The following is a 19,502-nucleotide window of genomic DNA, read 5'->3' on the forward strand; positions in this document are numbered from 1 at the left end:
CTTATACGATCAAGGAGCATTGGTTTTCATCCATCAGAGTGGATCTTGCAGCCGTAATTCAGCGCCTGCTAACAGCCACTTCTACATACTGCAGGTGGGTTTTTCCAAATTTATTTTAGTTGGAATAATCGTCCTATTTCTGGCCACCGGTCTGATCCTAATTGGGTATTTTATTTGTAGCATCCTGCATTAGGTGTTATTTTTGCTTTTGAGTCTTATTGTGGCTTTCTGTCTTTCGTCAAGTTTGAACAATGGCGGCCGACAAATCTGAGGCTCTGACAGAGCTAGTGAGAGCTTTGAGCGATAAAGCTCCAACTTCAATTAAGGAAAGAGCAGAGGGTAATCAAAAAGCAGAATGTTGAATACCAACGAGAGATTCAGAGGCTTGCAAAGCAGCTTAAGGAGACTAACATGCAACTCAAAAAACTATAGCATAGTAAAAACAATGTTGAGATAAAAGGGGTGCCAAAACAGAAGTAGAAAACCCATACCAGGTAATCGCCAAGGTTGTGACTTGCCTAAACTTGGATTTCACATTTGATGAGCTCGATACTATACACAGAGAAGAGTACAGGAACTCCTAACATTCTTGTAAAGTTTGTCTCCAGACGCACATAGGATAAGCTTCTGCAGGCTGCTAAGAGAACATGACTCAGTAGCTCGATGATTGGACTTGAAGGATATGACCCAATATATAGAAAAGAACACCTTTGCCTGGAAAACAAAGTCTTCCTTCACAACACCAGTCACTTCAGGCGTGAGAAACAGTGGAAGTTTGCCTAGGTTTCGGATGGCAAGATCCTCATGCGAGAAACCGAGAATTCTAATGTGTTTAACAGACTTAGATGGGCTAGTTGGTTGCGGGCTTGATGGAACATGGTTATAACGGCGCGTTTTGAGGACAGGACACAGAAAGAATGCACACAGGTGAGTTGGGGAACTTCAACTGAGCTTTACTGCGTAATAAATTACACGAGCAGCAGTTTCTGCGCACAGACATTAGAAATGATATTTGCACAGCGCACTATTTCAGCACAAAGCAGATCATCATGTCTCACTTCACTACTGAAAGTCCTGATCTGCACAAGATTAAAGACACATTTCTAACGAAGCTATAACACTTTCTACAGTCTTCATATCCGCGGACTTCGATACTTATTCTGCAAATATGTCTCTTCTTTTCGCGATAAATTAAGCTACGCGGTGCTAATGCAACCGTCTCCTTCTTTCTTTATGCAAAATGCCTCAATCAATTCCCTCTCCTTTTGAGCCTTGAAACTCCCGAGTATGCAAGTGTCTCTGTACACTGGCCTACATGGGCGCCTTTTGCAATGATCAGACCACGCCCCTTCCCCCGCTACCAGAGCACCGAGCACGTCTGCTCGGTGCTCTCTCAAGCGGTCATTAACACACCGACCAGTCCGGCCGATTTAACATTTGCCACAAGAGAGCGGAATTCGGTGTACCACCTCCTTCTGGCAGCTGACAAGAGGCGCAACATGCTTTTTTGGCGCACTTTTGCGAAGTGCGGCACGGTTCACTGCGCGGCAATTACGTGTCAGTTTCTAAGGGACGGAGAAGACTATGGGAACGCCGCACTTTCCAGCCACTTTCTTCAAGCGATGCGAGAGGTTGTGCAAATAAGGAACCACCACAAGCTGACTTGGCCGTTCTCTCTCAGATTGCCTGCTCCGTGCATCTGACCTTACTTCACCAATAAGGCATTGAACAACAGATGCGATGGTTTCATTTGGAAAACCCGCTTGCTGGAGCCTCAAAACTTGGCTCTTCACGCTCTGAGCTTGTTGGTGTTCGCATGACTGTTCGAGTGCGGATCTAATACAATTCAACGTAATTCCCTCTCTTAACAACTTTTGAGTGCGCCTAATCATAATACAACAAACCCTTTTTTGATCTTGCCTGATATCATCAGCACACAACATAATTTCCAAGGACTAAGCACAAGTCCAGGACGACAGCAGCATCAAGCGGCTTTAGGTTCATCAGCCAACGCAGTAAGCGGCAACGCGATGTCTGTTCACTTCAAGACGCAGGGGCGTTGATATGCGAGCGTTTGAAACCCACGCGAAGTACAACACCTGTGCACGTCTTGGCGATGACGGTGTGGTGCGACGCCAAGCTAGAGTACCTAACCCGCGTATTTACTTGAAGCGTGACCTGACTCACGCCTTGCGCACATGTTGATGATGACGCTGGGGCGCGCTTCTTCGTTAGGCGCGCACATTCCTTTCATCGTCCCTACCTTATTTAGGTGACGTCATCACAAGCGATCCTCAATAGCGTGTTTTGGTTCCTCCCCATTCACGGCTGCGCTTCCTTGTACTTTCCTACTCTCACCCTCGTGCAATATGTCACCCTCTCAGTACACATAGCGAGAGACACCAACCATCCATAATGGGTTAAGCAACTAAAGAAAGCTACTGATTAAACAAGCTTCTTGACTTTGGGAAAGCTAGCGGTAGCGAATTCACTTTGTGGTATGAGAAGCTGTTTATAAATAAACAGTGCTTTGTGTACTCCCCTCTTTTTTTTATTAATGAAATGAATATTAGGAGAGGTTGGCGCCTTTATTGCGGCACCTGCTACTTCTTGACACTCAGCAAAGGAAACAAACAAGGTTTCCAGTGTACTTCAAATAACAAACAATAGCCGACCCACCGCTACCTCTTTCGATGACTCAGCTGATGAATCAATGACTCAGCGTAACAATCCCGCTCTATAAGCCATGCACCAACTGCAGTCAACCAGGTTTCCTGCTTTTGCGGAAACACAAGAATCGTGCCACATCACCTCTCACTATTTCTCCGCCAACTCATTGGCTTGGGCTAATTAAGCGATCATTGCATTCTTCATTTGGCGTGTGATGTCTGCAGCCTGCGACAGGCCAACGCTAAAAATCGCCCCTCAAGCACTCCGCATAGATGGTTAACTAGTGAAGCTGAAATGTGCGGCCCTGGTGTTTATCACTGGGTTAATCTCGACGGTTCATTAAACGACGGCTTGTTAGGCTGCCGGATCCTCGGTACGCGGTTGCTGCTTACGCTCGGTTGCATGAGCCTGTTCTTGTGTCCGAGCTGCAGCATCGGCAGGGCTTAGATGAGCTCGTTCCCGGTTCTGCTCACGGCATTGCTGATCGAAAGCTGCCTGCTCCTAAGGAGCACGTATGACGCGTGGCCTACCCATTTCGGAGCCGGAGAGAAACTACTGCGTGCGCTATTGCTGCGACGGAGAGCAACAACATCAATTCTGGCGCAACTAATCCAACACCACCTAGAAAGCACAAGGCATTTTCACTCCGATCGATAACGTCATGTTACCTCGCCCTACTGCCATAGAATCTAATAAGGATACTCTCAAGTAGGCAACAGTGATTTTAACGTCGCCGCTTTCATCACGCCAGCCTTGTTAATGGAAATTTCGGGCCAGGTAGGTGACGTCATGGATCGAGTAACTCTCTCTGTCTCCGTCTCTCTCTTTCGCGCATGCGCGTGGCGTAGCACTGGAGGAGTTTTCGACGTAAGGCGACCGACATACGGGCGGATGGACGGGCGAATCAGCTAGCCAATTACAACTTCGCTGTAAAATGTCATTCTGGACTACGCAAGAGGCGATTTCGCCCTAATTAACGTCGAACTACATGCGTTTGCTAATATATATTTAAATAATTTCGCGTATCGGTCTGTCCATTATAACTAAGCAGCATTCAAAAACTCAATTCTATCAGTCATAGAAAAGCTTGTGCGTTTATACAATTTTCGCGCAACATTCCATTCCCCGTGGCTTACGCCAACGCTTAACAGACTTCGGAATAAAAAAAAAAGGGCGCCTGTATCGACAAGCCCTCGCCCATCAAGACTGTGATCGCCAGTCAGCTTATCATGCAGCACTCTTAGAGTATAGACAGTGGGGCGAGTTTCGATATTGACAATAAAGCGTCGCCATGACACTGGTAGGCAAAGAAAAAATTCAATTACTTTCCCATATCTGGCTCTATCTTTTCAAACTGCATAACAATAAAGTGGAGTGATGCAATTATGTGTAGAAACAAAATGGTGCTTTTGGCTATTTTCTTCTTCGGCATCCTACATCTTTATTTTGTGGATTCATTTGTTGCACCAACGGGCGGCGCTATCGCTCTTATCGCCTCGGCTGCCATTCCCTTCGTCTGCTCCTGCCACTTTCCGTGCACGTGCATGCATGTTTCTTCATTTGGTTGGTTGGTAAGAACTTTATTTGTAGTCCTGCAAAGTTTCTTCACATGCTCTGCAATTTAAGCTTTCTTTCTGTGCCTGCGAATGTTTTAGCAACGTTGGAAAGACTGAGGAAAGGACAGAAGGCGTGCTGTGCGGCTGTGTGATGTGGCAACTTGCGGAGCAACATAAGGGCGAAATTTTTCCGTTTCCCAGCGGACGAGAAGTAAGCACACGTTTTCTGCAGTCGTTATGAAGAAACAAGGGCTGTACTTATCAAAACAGCTACAGGATGAAACGAAAGATCATCCGTGCTTGTTTTCAAGTGAATATCTTTTTTTTTTAGTTTGGCGCGGCGCATTTTTCTGCGCTGTTGTAAGAAACTGAAGTTGCTTGGCCGACTGGTGCTAGTTGACGCGCAGACAGAAATTTCGCTTGAGTATATGTTAGTGGTTGCTTTTCTTTTTTTTTTCATGAGTAAAAGAACTTGCAATTTATATCTTCCAAAGGTATTTAAACGCTTGCTGCACAAACTGGTTACGCTTTAGAGCATTCCGGTGACCTGATTTTGTTGTGACATTACCAGCTTTGAATGATCATGAACACGGCTGAAGTAAAAAAAAACAAATACGTAGCAGTCACCATTTGCGATTTGAATTGCAAGAAGAAGTTCGCGTTACCTATATGACGACATAGGTTCGCTTCACTCTTCAGCCTGGGCCTAGAAGGGCAGAATCTTTTAGTCGCTTCTTCGTACTCTCAACATGGTTTCGCTTTTAAGTGTTCTTTAATCGTGACCACGCACTATTTTGCCCAGTTTTCAGATGTGACACATGGCGAAATGACGCTAAATGGGGAGTCCCGGCAGGGCTGACAAGGAAGCAGATGTATAACGGCTACGGCCTCTGCTCGAGCCACTTCAGAGGAAGGGACTACGCCGAGCCTGTCGTAGTCGGCTCTGCCGACTGTTGGAGTGGAAAAGCAGTCCCTTATAGATGAAGGTAAGGAAAACAAGTTACTACTGGTTGCCAATCTGTGCTTCTATAGTTCGTTATTTTCGTACAAAAACAGGGGGTGGCGCAACTGCCATGAGTGCGGCGAGCGCTCTCCTTTCCTCGTCGCTTACTACGGCACCGGGTGCCCTGCGACGTTACTGGGCGAAATTTGTCCCGCGTGCGCCAAGAAACCGCGTGCTTGTCAGTATATCGTTATCGCTCGCTCGCCTGAGGTGCGCGATGTTCCCGATTACAGGGTAAGCTAAACAGCCGAACAGTCTTCCCTGACAATAAGCGAATTCACGTTCGTAAAATGTCTCGCCTCGCTTGGCGCTACAGCATACGACACGGCGAAGCCACTTATTGCCGCGCGCCGCCGCCTTCTCCCTAGGCATGGCTTGCCGCTTTCTAGTAGAAATTCTTCTGAAGCGAAAATTCCCATGCTCATTTGGAAGCTATTGGAAATTGGCTATAGTGGCTATTAAAAACTATTGGAAGTTAGATTTGCTCTTATGGGTATTCTGCACAAAAAAAAATGAAGTCAAAGCAAATAAAACGCTCAATTACCTAATCCTTAACAAGATAAATCAAAATTTTCATCGATCAACAAAACAAGTTCTAAGAACGAATGCTCAATATTCTCAGCCAGCTATTGAGAAACCAGCAATGCTTAACATGTTACATGAATATATAGCAGCACTGAAGCTTGGAACTTTGCTTAATAAATTTTGGGGGCGTGTTTCTACTTGAAATGCTGCAAGCAAACACAATCGCAACTAATCTACATGGATTAAAAGTACTATATTACGGAAACAGTTCCTTTTTCTTCTCACGTGCACTAGAAATTTGATAATGAACGGGCTTTTCGTGTCGTGTTTCCACAAACGTGGAGCGAGGCCATATAGCACGTATGTATTGTCAGTGGAATTCTCTTTACAGCGGAACATGACACTCAAGCATAAACAGGGCACTCCGCTTGTCCTATGTGCCTGTGTGTAGTGTTCCTGTGTTCCTGTAGTGTTCCGCTGTCTTACCAGTAGTCACCTACGGGGCAGAAACCTGGAGGCTTACGAAAAGGGTTCTACTTAAATTGAGGACGACGCAACGAGCTATGGAAAGAATGATGAGTGTAACGTTAAGGGATAAGAAAAGAGCAGATTGGGTGAGGGAACAAACGCGAGTTAATAACATCTTAGTCGAAATCAAGAAAAAGAAATGGGCATGGGCAGGACATGTAATGAAGAGGGAAGATAGCCGATGGTCATTAAGGGCTACGGACTGGATTCCAAGGGAAGGAAAGCGTAGCAGGGGGCGGCAGAAAGTTAGATGGGCGGATGAGATTAAGAAGTTTGCAGGGATGACATGGCCACAATTAGTACATGACCGGGGTTGTTGAAGTATGGGAGAGGCCTTTGCCCTACAGTGGGCGTAACCATGATGATGATGATGATGATGATGATGATGATGATGATGATGATGATGATGATGATGATGATGAAGTGTTCCTTGACGTGCTACGTTGGCGACAACGTGCAACGTTGGCGAACATTTGCCGACTAGTCTGACACGATGGCCTGTTGATGTATCAGTCTTTACAGGTTCTACAGTGCCCCAACGAGACCAAACGGGGAAAATATACCCACCAGACACCACAGGCGTCATCAGCCGACTGAGAGATGGTAAACAAAGGTATCGCGAGTCAGTGAAATTAAATAGCTGCCGAAGATTACCACGAGGGAAGCAGTAGAGAAGTTGATGTATCATGTGAGCCCGGAGTTATACGAACTCTTGCATTGCCAGGTGACGCTGCATTATCGCAAGGGCAAGGGACGGACATGAGAAATGTTTTCCGGAGCACGTTAGTGTGGTCGCGCAGTTGTGCAGTGTGTCCACTGTACTGAAAGATAAGCTAAACAGCAGTGTACTGTAAGAAATCGTTTGCTCTAATAAGTGTTGCATAGACCGGTTGCAGTAGTTCTGCTATCCGTGGCTTGTGCTGCACATAAATGACATCAATCTCGATCTCAAAAAACAGCATGACGGAAAACCCGCTGCAAAACGGAAGCTCCAAAAGCTTGAAAATTCACCCACCGATCGCAGACAAACGCATGCATGTGCTATACGCGGACAGACCCCCACGATGACCGACGTAACATCGCTGAGACTTCAAAGAAACTGCAGCACCTCAATATTCTTACTGCAATACAGTGCTCGCTTTTCTCTTACCTCGCATTCACCGTTGAAGAATAGAGGAACTTCCACTTCGGCACTGATTTGGCGCCGGCACAAAAGGCGGCCGCCGATCATAACCGCCGCTGTCAGGATGACCGGCACTCTTGATCGCCAACGGGTGTGCGACAGCATGACAGTGCAAAATACAAGAGAAACGGTCAGTGTTCTGAGTGAGGTAGCCGCATATGAGCCTGCACTTTGAAAGGCTACCTTTGCTGCTCTCCATTTAAGTTTTGTGCAGCATGTGATACGTAGCTACGACTATCTTCAGATTTCGTCATCGTAATTACTTCACCCAGCCGCCAGTGGGGCAAAATTTTTAACAATGTGTACCGACAAATGCCTCAAGCAGCCTCCACACGGAACATGTTTCCGACACGCGCATTTTTTGTGTGGCTTCGCCGCATCTACATAATGCTCCCCAGTATTCATAGCGATACGACGAACGAAACATATTCCACAAGGTTGCCGCTTTAAGCGCTTTGAGTTGAAACAACGCCGTTAGGTCAAAGTCACAGCACGTGATTCGACGATATATACTCTACCGGATATGCACCTATACACTACTTGCAAAGTGTGTCCGAAATACTTACAGCCGTGAGCAAAATTATACGGACCACAGGGTCAACGAAAAAATGGACTTTCTTCGTAATTAACATGCACAAACTAAAATTGACGAGTACACTGAAAAGTTCGCAATATCTAGCTTGGTCTGCCGCCTTCAATTCCAAGCTACATTCTCAGGCAGAGGAGAAAATCAGCTTTATTTCAGAATCCCTGGTCCGTATATATATATATATATATATATATATATATATATATGGACCGCGAATCATTTTGGCAAATATCAAATTGCTCCCATTTCGTTGGCTACCCGCCAACCGAAGCCAAGCTATAAAACTTATACGACACAGATGTTTCATCCATTTCACATGCCACAAACGCGTTATAGCGGCGCTTGGCATTCTCAGCTGTTGTATTCGAGACCCTAGGGAGAATTCGCGGTATGGTGTCAGAAAGCTTCCGTGTCGAGCGCCGTACCGATTGCATTGTCGGTCCAGCTCTCGAATCTTCGAACTAGAGAAGGCAATTTACGGGTGGCGGCATAATATTGAACGAGAATCGCTCCTCCTTTCGTTCGCAGCCATTGTCTGAAGAGAAGAAAGAAGTCTAATATCCCGCGGCTCGTTTCCGCGCTCCTTTCTTGAACAAAGCACGTCGTCTTTCATCTATCGCCTTTGCCTGACTGGATCAGAAATATATTGGCTCGTTAAAGCTTCTGGGCACTCTTCCCTTGAGATTCAGAAAGGGCAATAAGCGACTGACGCCGGCACCTAATTTACATACTAAAATACGCCTAAGTTCGCGTGCCGAGTCAGAAAGTCGCGGCAGTGAATCTGCGTGCTGTACACTATGCAGATTCTGTCATGCGTGCAATGTGAACTGCACCAACTTGCTGCGTGCATGGTATGAGCCACGTCAAGCGGCAGCGGCTGAGCGATCTCATCATAATAAAATTGTGCCGCCTGCAATGCTGCATATGATCGAATTAGACCTAATTCCTTAGTCTGGCATGTTTTATATATTTTATTTCTCTCTCTCTCTCTTTCTCCTCTCTCTGTTTCTGAAGGACATCAGATAAAGATATTTTAAAATGAAATCGTGGGATTTTGCGTACCAGATTATGAGGCACGCCATAGTGGGGCTATCCGGAATAATTTAGGCCACCTGAGCTTCTTTAACGTGAACCCAATGCATGGTATGCATGAGCGTTTCCGCATTCCGCCACGCCAGGGAATCGAGCCAGGGACCTCGTGTTTACCAGCGCACTGCCATAGTTGCTACCACGGTGCATTGCGTTTTTTCCTTCGTGTGCGGTTTCTCGTTTTGCTAGCACGAAATATGGTACGTTGCGTCACATCATTTTTCGTTTCACCGAAACAAGAATACAGAGGTGCAGCAGTGCATGACAGTTCTGTTTGTGAAGTGGCCGTGCTCGGGAAAGTAAAGAAAACCCAAGCCATGTCACCCTACACTACCTCATTTGTAGTTTTACCGTGGGCCCCCAAGTGTCATTCGGTCCACCGACATTTGGTTAACGTCCTCCCCCCAACAAGGTCCATGACTGAAGACACAGAATAGCCTTTTACGAATGTTAGCGCCAGCACTATTAGTTCTTGCCCATTTCCACAACCTCATACTTACTCTAGCCCCAAAGTGATCAATCTTTCATTACAGGTGCATTCCGCTCCCTCTTCCCCATCGTATGGATGGATAGATGGATGGCTGTTATGAGCGTCCCCTTTGGAACGGGGCTTTGGGTTGCGCCACCATGCTTGCATTACAGCGCCATCTACTGTCGACAATTTGGAAAGTGAATGGGTGTACAAATTAAAAAAATATGAATGGGGGCTGGTGTGCATCCGCTTCGGATGCACTCCGAGCGCCCACCTCAGTTTGCTTACCCGTACGCGACGAAGAACATAATCCGTACGTGCGTGGTCAGTTCAGGAGAGTTGTAGTATTTGAGCAGGAACACACTCAGGGCCAAGCTTGCGGTCCACGCTCTTGATGCGTACTGGCTGCACGTCACCAAGAAGACGGCCACGTGACCCCACTGGCTCTGCGGCCTGTGCAGCAGCCACAACAACACGCCTGCTGACTTGAAGGCCTGGGTAAGAGAATGACGTTCCATGGCGTAATAGAGACTTCTAAGCTGTCACCAGTGAACTGCGAGCACGCGGCTTGTTGAAAGTAACATCCAGCCTTGGTGGAACTTTGTTGTTGTTTTTGTATATGTAACTGAAAGAGAGGTTGGCCCCTTGGATTGCCGCTGGTTACTCCTCTTTGCAGCGCAAGCAAAACTAAAAGCCCGAAAAATGCTGACAAGCACTGGACACAGTCAACTGTCACAAACATTTGAAGTAAAGCGAACGCATAAAAGGAAGGCACAGAAGAGAGTAGAAGGACACTAAGAGAGGGACACAGTTTTATAAAAAGTGAAAGTACACAAAAGAGTCGGAAAACACGAACATGAAGTTGAGAGCTTTGCAGATGAGGCGGCTGACGCATCTACGTATTTCTGCATAACAACACAGGTAAACAACACATAACAAAATCAGGCGTGAGCTACACATATACGATTATCTTACAAAAAGAATATACACTAGTGGCCTCAACTACGAAGGCTTAGTATCAGCCTAATACCCTTCAATTTTTCTCGAAGATTCTAAAAGCCGTAAGTGCTTTTTCTTGTGGCGCCATTGTTGACCATGGGCGTAACTTTTTTTTTCATAGCCAATGGTCGGCTGTATAACAACGTTAAATCAGCCTCTAGGCTACGCCTCATATTAAAGTTCCCTGGGCACTGAAGAAGGAGGTGTTGTATAGCTTCGTCGATATGGCCACAGTGTTATGCTGTGTTCAAACTAAATTTAATAAAGGCTTTCGTGCGTGAAATTGCTTTTCCTTGTAAGAAAACAAAACCAATTAATGAATGTCACGTAACTGTCAGAACGCTTACGCCAGTGCATAAACAGAACGCAGTTATGCGTTTCAGAAACAGCAATGCGAATTTTGGTTCAGCACAGCGTACGCAAGATAGCATCACCTGTACTCCTGCCCTAGCCAGCATCTCTGTATGACACACCTATCTGATTCATGCAACTGTGAAGAGACGATCGAGCAACTGTTGTGCTTTTGTAACCTTTGTTACATCGAACATGACGTTCTTCGGAGAGTGTTAAACCGATTAGAGACCCGCCCATGGAACGCATAGCGTGAAACTATTCCAATCTGTTCTTATGCCAATCTCCTGACGTAATATTTACGTCGGGCGCAGCATCGGGCGCAGGCTCGCTGCGTTGTTAGAACAGGCCAATGAAAAACTTTGCTCGTTTGCAGGAGGTCACCTTTGTTTGCATTAAAGCGGATAGGGTTGCCTTGCTTGACAGGTTTATCTTATCAAATTGGTTGACCAGAAGCGAGCAGCATGCAGAAGGGGAGAGGGCTGCGTTGAGGCCGGGCTAGCGCAGTGAAAGTACGTAGCAGGATAACGTAGCTGGTGCCAGATTACGCGATTGGCCCGCTACTGCTTGCTTAGCTTTTGCTGTCTGGTAGAAAATTGCGGCGACGCGCAACGGAAGGCTAGAAATGCAGCTAAAATAATTCTTCAGCGAATTTGGTCGAACGATGCTTTGTACGCGCTAAAAGAGCTCGACAACGTTATACTGCCAGGCAAAAATGGTTATATCTGCAAATATATGCACTCTCACTGGTAGCTCCGAGTTGCCTGTGCGAGAGCGATCGACGGGCAGCCATGTTCTATTCATTTCGCAGCAGGGCAGTCCCCGGCTATTAGGGAAAAGAATTCAGGGGAGGAATTCCCTAAGCGAAGTTACGAACAAATTTTCGCGTAAGAAGAATCGCAAAAGAAATACGTGTTTACAAATCTAAAACTAATATAATAATATTTGGGGTTTTACGTGCCAAAACCACTTTCTGATTATGAGGCACGCCGTAGTGGAGGACTCCGGAAATTTTGACCACCTGGGGTTCTTTAACGTGCACCTAAATCTAAGCACACGGGTTTTTCGCATTTCGCCCCCATCGAAATGCGGCCGCCGTGGCCGGGATTCGATCCCGCGACCTTGTGCTCAGCAGCCCAACACCATAGCCACTGAGCAACCACGGCGGGTAATCTAAAACTGTTCGTAAGATCCGCAAGCTTGCGATGCCCGCCGCTGCAAAGGCGAGCGCTGAAGCCGAAAACAAGGCGTATGTGTAAGGGTACTACAGGTGCTAACTTCACTACTTCCGCCAACAGTATAAGCGCAAGCCGATTCACAAAACCTAAACAGCCGTCGCAGATGACGACTTAAGATATTTCCACGATTGGGGTGTAGCGGTCTTACTAACACAATTATGTTTATCTGCGCCGCTCGAGATGACCGGGTAAGTGTTGTAATTCCCTATTGCGGTTGATTGGCCAGCGGCTACAACCGGTAGCCGAGAATGACGCGTGCTTATATGTTTTTGCCGCGCTCTGATTTGTCATCTCAAAGTACATTGAGCTGTTCAGTGCGTAGTTGTATTATTTCATTGTTTGGTACATACTGCTAGCCTTAACGAAGGCTTTGGCAGGAAAGGGTACATTCATAAAAGCGAAAAATACATCATTCACACAGAGTTCAACGATAATAGTTTACAAGAAGCCTTGGCTTTGGTTTAAGAACAAGCCTATTCATACACACGTACAGCGATATAGACAATGTATATTCTTGGTGACAATGTAACACATTGTAAAAACCACAGTTCATCACGTAGCAACAAAGATATGGTCAGACAGCTTAGACGAAAAAGAATCGAGGGTCGTACAATCGACAACCTCTTGTGGTAACAGATTCCATTCTTTGATAGCTTGTGGGCAGTATGAACACCTGAAGGTGTCATTGTGAAATCTATGCTCAGATAATTGTTTATTGTGCTTCGTTCTTGAAATTCTAGCGTTAGCGTGTACAAAAAATTTGTTTTTGTATATCTTAAGAGCATTGTTCGGGAGAATGAGCAGGCATTTTAGTCTAAGATATTTAGCACGATCGCTATTTCTTGGGGGTCCGGCTAAGCGTAGCAGTTCAGTTGGGGAATCATGATGATGGTATTTATTATAAATGAATCTGGATGCTTTTTTTGTACGCTCTCTAACTTTGCTATCGCACATTTAGTGTATGCGAACCAGCATATAGCGCCGTATTCTATAACGGGGCGAATGAGTGACGTGGACGCGAGTAGTTTGGTATTGGGTGAAGCGTATCTGAGTGACCGTTTGAGGGAAAAAAGTGCCGAGAGTGATTTTGTTGCTACGTATGACACGTGTTTGCTCCATTTTCGATTGGAAGAAATAATGATACCCAAATGCTTGCATTCTTCAACCCTTTGTAGTTGTCTTTGCTGAATTTGGTATGGAAAGATTAGTGGTGCTTTCTTTCTCATGACTGTCATACAGACCGTTTTTTCTGCATTTAGCGCCATCTGCCAGTCCTGACACCATTCCGCTATATTTTCAAGTGCGTCATTCAAAATTACCTGATCATGGTTGGTCTGTATTGCTTTATAAATAATGCAGTCATCTGTGAACATGCGTACCGTTGTAACAATGCCATTTGCTGTGTCGTTGATAAAAAGAAGGAAGAGAATGGGAGCTAAAACTGGTGCCCTGAGGCACACCGGATAAAACTTCAACGTAGTCTGAGGATTGCCCTTAGAAATGAACGAATTGTTGACGTCGTGACAAATATGTTTAAACCATTTTCCAAGAATACCATATCCCAGAATACCTTGCCCCTTATGGATTAGCTTTGGATGCGATACCCGATCAAAGGCTTTTGATAGGCCTAGAAAAATTACGTCTATCTGTTCACGCTTATCGCTTGTTAATGCTAGGTCATGAATAGTCTCTATTAATTGAATTGTTGTAGACAAACCACTCCTAAATCCGTGTTGGTTAGGATTAATTACCGAATGACTTTCAACAAAAGTTACGATGTGTTTTAATATTAAATGCTCAAAAATTTTCCCTGCTGTACAAGTGAGTGAAATAGGACGGAAGTTTGAAGGATTTGTAGCATCACCTGATTTATGTATAGGAATAATTTTTAGCAATTTTCCATTCTTGAGGAACTTCAGAAGTTTGCAACGATTTTATAAAAATTAGCAATGAGTATTTGGAAACCCATTCAGCGTACCTTCTGAAAAAGCATTTGGAATATTATCTGCGCCGCTCGACGTTTTTATGTCGAGATTAAGTAATAAAAAAGAATACCCGCTTCCGTTGTATTTTGCTCACCCGGTACCTCACCTATGTCGCTTGTCTGTGCGACCTTGTCTGGGATAGTGTTATTGTCAACTGTGAAAACTGATTGGAAAAATTTAGTACATTCGGTAGCCTTGGTTAAGTCTTCTGTTGGCAATAGGTTTCTCTTCTTCGGAACCCTAGATTTGAGGTAGTGGCAAAATTTATGAGGTGATTTTTAATGAAGTTATTTAAGGTTTCATCTAAGTACTTTTGTCTAGCCGTTTTCGCAGCTATCTTCAACGCGTCAGAAAGTTCGCAAATTTTCTTGTACAATTGATGAAAGAAGTTCTTTTGTTTCTAAGTTTTCTAAGCCTTGCAATTCTGCGTTTAAAATGTATAATCTCTCTTGATATCCATGGGTTCGTTTTGCGTACGGTCTTTATTTCCTTAGGAATGAATTTTGCGATACAGTGCTCAACATTGGCCCTGAAAAGCACCCATAGGTTACCAGTTGGCATGCTTCCATCGTAGAAACACCAAAGGAATTCGGGGTAAGATTCTTCTAGGAAGTCAAGAATACTAACGTCATCGGTTTTTGTCCAGCCGTATATTTGAGTCTTTTTCTTTCGCGCTCGCGGCCGGTTGTGTAATGGTAATGAACATATTTATTTATTTATTTATTTATTTATTTATTTATTTATTTATTTGTAAAATACCTTACAAGGCCCCTACATGGGGATTGAGTAAGGGGGGCATACAATCAAGTACATACAATCTAGTAACAACAATAATAAAAGAAAACAGCAGCCAAGGCCACAGCCTAAGAGTCAGAGAAACATTAGCTACATAAAGCTGCATATGAGTACAATAAAAAGGAACTGTATAAGTTTGTAACAAACGTATAACAGTGCAAGAAAAAGGTAGAAAAATAACACAGAACAGTGAGTGTGATATTAATGGTTAACAAGGGTTAAGCGAGTTCAGTGAGTGCTTAAATTTTTCGCGGTCAGTTTCCGCAACTATGTTGTCGGGAAAGTTGTTCCAGAGCGGAATGGCACGTGGGATTGCAGACCAGTTAAATGCTTCTGTTTTACCATAGATGCGCGTGAAGCTATGATGATTGTATAATCTGTGCGACGTGTGCGATGACGTTTCTAGGTGTAGGTAACGTTTGTTAGTGTGGTGAGCGTATTTATGAAATAATGACAAACGGGCTATGTCGCGACGATTACTTAGCAGCTGAAGTGAAAGGTGAATCTTTATTTGAGTTACGCTAGAACGGTAGTCATAATTTCGGGAAATGAAGCGTGCGGCTCTATTTTGGATTGATTCCAGCATGGTAATTAAGTAATATTGGTGGGGAGACCTGACTGGAGCGGCGAACTCAAGTCGAGGGCGAACAAATATTTGAAATGCCAGTTTGCCGATAAGTGGAGGTGAGTTCCAAAGGTTACGTCGCAGGTAACCCAGTGATAGAGAAGCACTGGCACAGATGGTGGTAATGTGAGAAGTCCAGTAGAGGTTTGTTGAAAGATTTACGCCTAGATATTTAAATGATGAGGTCCGAGATAATGAGACATTTTAATACAGTAAGAATAGTCCAAGTTAGTGCGTTTGCGGGTGAAGCACATCACTTTACATTTTGATGAATTTAAAGTCATTAGCCAGGTGTCACACCAATTAATAATTTGGTTAAGATCATTTTGGAGGATCAGGTGGTCATCGGAGGTGTTAATAGAACGACAGATAATGTAGTCGTCAGCGAAAATGCGCATGCATGATGATAAGTTATTGGGTATGTCATTAATGTATCTCAGAAAGAGTGAGGGACCAAGAACGCTTCCTTGTGGTACACCGGATGAAACATCTGAAAGGGGCGAGGAGAAGCTGTTAGCGAAAGTAAACTGCTGTCTCTTAGAAAGAAAATTTCGAAGCCAGGATAGAGTTAGTGAATCAAGATTTAATGATAATAACTTCAAAAACAGGCGACAGTGAGCTACGCGGTCAAAAGCTTTAGAAAAATCCAGAAAGATGCTGTCAGTTTGAAGGTTTGAGTCCATGTTAAAAAGTAAATCTGTCGTAAATTCAAGCAGTTGCGTTTCGCACGACAATCCTCTCCTGAAACCATGTTGATTATAAAAAAAGAAGTTGTTGATGGTTGTTTTGTGCTCTGCAATTCCTTTGACTGTTTCCCAAGAGATCGTGTTATTGGGAATATTGTCGCTTAAGAAGGTGAGGTTTAATATATTGCTGATTTTCTCGGTTACACGTGTTGGTGCATGTATACTCCGCTTGAGGCCAAAGTTAAAGGCAATTTCCATCAGTCCTACTGCGCAGGACGGATCGGCAGTCCCACCATCAAGCGTTGCCCAGTCTACTGAGAGTAGGTTGTAGTCTCCCGTCAGTATAATTTTATGAGTATCGTGAAGATAACGTTGCATGTAATCAGCCTGTGCGTGAAGCGTACTGCAATCGCGTGCTCTGCCGTGGAAGGTGGTAACATTAATGCTATGCGGCAAATTTCGGCCTAGTGTCTTATAGGCTGTGTTTCTGTATGTGCGCAATAGGCTGAATTTTTCATATTCGTCATAAAACTCTATTGGGTGTTAGCAAATAGAAGTGTAGTGTCCGTCCCTGAAAGCCGCCATGTTTGTCATTGATGTGTTTTGAGCACATTGATCGTTTTTCTTTTTTCTAGCTTGAGCTTCCTCTTGCTCATGGGGCTGCGGATGATGATCTTTTCCATCGCTTTGAGGCTATAATTTTCCATGCGAGATGAAACAATGAAAAAAGGCTGAAACGTTTCTAGATATGAAAACTTGCGCCTATCACACAATTAACCGTCGTCTTCCCTGCTCTTAGTCTCAGCCTTCTATTATACAGCTCATGGTTTCAATTCAGCGATGTGAACCAACGTGTGCATTCGACGGATGGCAATCCTGTCTATGATACGAAGAGAGACATCAATGCGATGACAAATATAAAAAAAGAAATGGTGAATGAAATCACGTGCCACATTGATAAGAAAATCATGTGGATTGCTTTGAACAAGAGTGATGCTGTGAAATAAAATACACTTCACGAACGAAGCGAATTGTAGCATGAGTCCACAAACACACACGCACACATACACACAAACACGAATATATATATATATATATATATATATATATATATATATATATATATATATATATATATATATATGAAATCGACTGGCCTCAGGGACCGATTGTACGAGTGAAGTGATGGACAACCACATATGTTCGCACGTGAGAGTACCTCCTTCCCCTCCGTAGTGTAGGATAGCAAACCAGACGTGCGTCTGGTTGACCTACCTACTATTTCTTCCATTTTTTCCTCTTCCTCCATCACTGTACTATGTCAATATGGTAGCGATCATAGCTCGCTGACGTCTCATTCGAGTCTCTCACACCGTTATCTTACGGCGAACCTCATATGCGGAGAAGGGTACGGCCTTAAATTTTTCATTTCCTGAGTCACCCAGCTCAACCTCAACAACAATCAAACTTTTCATTTAATGTGCAATCGAAGTGAAGGGAAAATAATAATAGAATGAGCATGGCAATCTGTTTACCACCGGCACAATGACGGTGTAAGTCACTTGAGTTAATTCTAGTATTTCTCAACATGTTGCACGTGCTTTCACTGAAACCCATTTTATGCCCTAATTTATCCCAAAATATTTGGGGATCATATAGATTTGTGTGATATTGCTTTTTCGCGAAGCGACCAAGTTGATCAGTGCGTTACATTTGCGATGCGTATTCGGTAGCTGGGCGGCAAAAGATATTCGCTAAGGATATGGATTTTCGACCTTTGGTGTCCCCTCTGGTATGCCCAAAGGAGACGTGGCGTATTGGAAATCTATACGTTTAGCGATCATACCATAGTAAGCAGGCCAACCCCAATCAAGAAACGACACTACCGACGTCGTACCTCCGCCCCCCTCCCTCCCCCACCCCCGGTTCCTGTCACCCTGTACCACCATCCCAATATCCAGTAAACCCAAAAGAAAAGGGAGCCGGAATTCAATAAATGTTTTCTCGTTCTCTCTCGCTCATCTCATTCTACATAAATCACTCATGTGAAATGATCGTGCGTCATCCGAGAACAAGACGACCAATAACTTTGATATCACGCCTAAATAAGGTGCTCGACTAGAACCTTGTTTAGAGCCGAAGCTTTCTGTTCATGTTTAACGAACCACAACGAGTAAACGGTTCACGTAAACCTCAAACGGTCAGTCTTAAAAAACATGAAAAATTCTTGGGTTTCGCGTACCGTCGTAGTGAGTCATGCCGTATTACGAGGCACGCCGTAGTGAGGGGCTCCAGATTCATTTTGACTGCGTGAGGTTCTTTAACGTGCACCGAAATATACCTACGCGATCGTTATTGCATTTCGACCTCAACAAAATGCAATCACCGCTGCCGACATCGAACCCGCGACTTCAAGCTCAGCAGCGCAACGTCATAGCCAATGGACAGCCGCGGCAAGAGGAGGAGGAGAAAATAGAGAGAGAAGGCAGGGATGTTAACCATAAATGTGATGTGTTCTTAGCAATGCGAGCTCGATCTTACCAGCGCAGCGGTTTTCTCGACAAGAATTACGACTGCGCCGGCTTGACAAAAAAATACCTGCCACACGTGAGAGCGTAGGTTTCGGAATGGATTGCAAAATTATTGGTGTTTATGGAAAGCGAAAACGTTACGCCAAATATGCTTTCGATATATTGCGATCACGTCTGAAGCAGTCTTTGCCATTCCGTAAACAGAAAGATGGGAATGCTGGTGACTAGGAGAGAGAGAGAGGGGGGGGGAGAGGAGTATCAAAAATGAACGAGCAACCCCGCACGTGATCATCCTACATGTTGTGAGAGTGATAGGGAAGGGAAAGAAAGATGGAGAAAATAGACAGGAGTTCCGATAGACCACGTGCACTAGACGAGGTGCAGCATGTCTATAGCATGGGGATCAACTCTGTTTGGTGAGCCATTCTAATGCAATAGGCGGCATTGAACAGTGATGGCTGCTCTCATCAACAATCGGTGCAGCAGTGTTGCGTCAAATCATTAGAACGTCGGTATGCGATTGCAAACCGCCTTTTGTGATGCATTGTGGCGCCATCGTGCGGTGGCCACGAGAAACAATTTGGCAAGCGCGGCTGCGCGGCGCGACAGCCGCCCCACTCTAGACTCCTGGCCAACAAGGAGCGTGTGAGGCAAGACAGAAAGAACGTGTACGCGCC

At 44.7% G+C, this 19,502-nt stretch overlaps 1 protein-coding gene across 1 annotated transcript in view; it reads right to left on the reverse strand.

The window, feature by feature from the left end:
• The window catches only part of LOC142570447 (uncharacterized), a 133,315-nt gene that overhangs the window by 16,871 nt on the left and 96,942 nt on the right, over positions 1-19,502 (reverse strand). Inside the window, exons 9-10 of the mRNA XM_075678831.1 lie at positions 9,904-10,109; positions 7,433-7,541 (exon numbers count right to left, since the gene is read on the reverse strand). Coding sequence (XP_075534946.1) covers positions 7,433-7,541; positions 9,904-10,109 — 315 coding nt within the window. The remainder of the gene's footprint in view (positions 1-7,432; positions 7,542-9,903; positions 10,110-19,502) is intronic.

Source organism: Dermacentor variabilis, chromosome 2, assembly GCF_050947875.1.
Source record: "Dermacentor variabilis isolate Ectoservices chromosome 2, ASM5094787v1, whole genome shotgun sequence".
NCBI lineage: Eukaryota > Metazoa > Arthropoda > Arachnida > Ixodida > Ixodidae > Dermacentor > Dermacentor variabilis.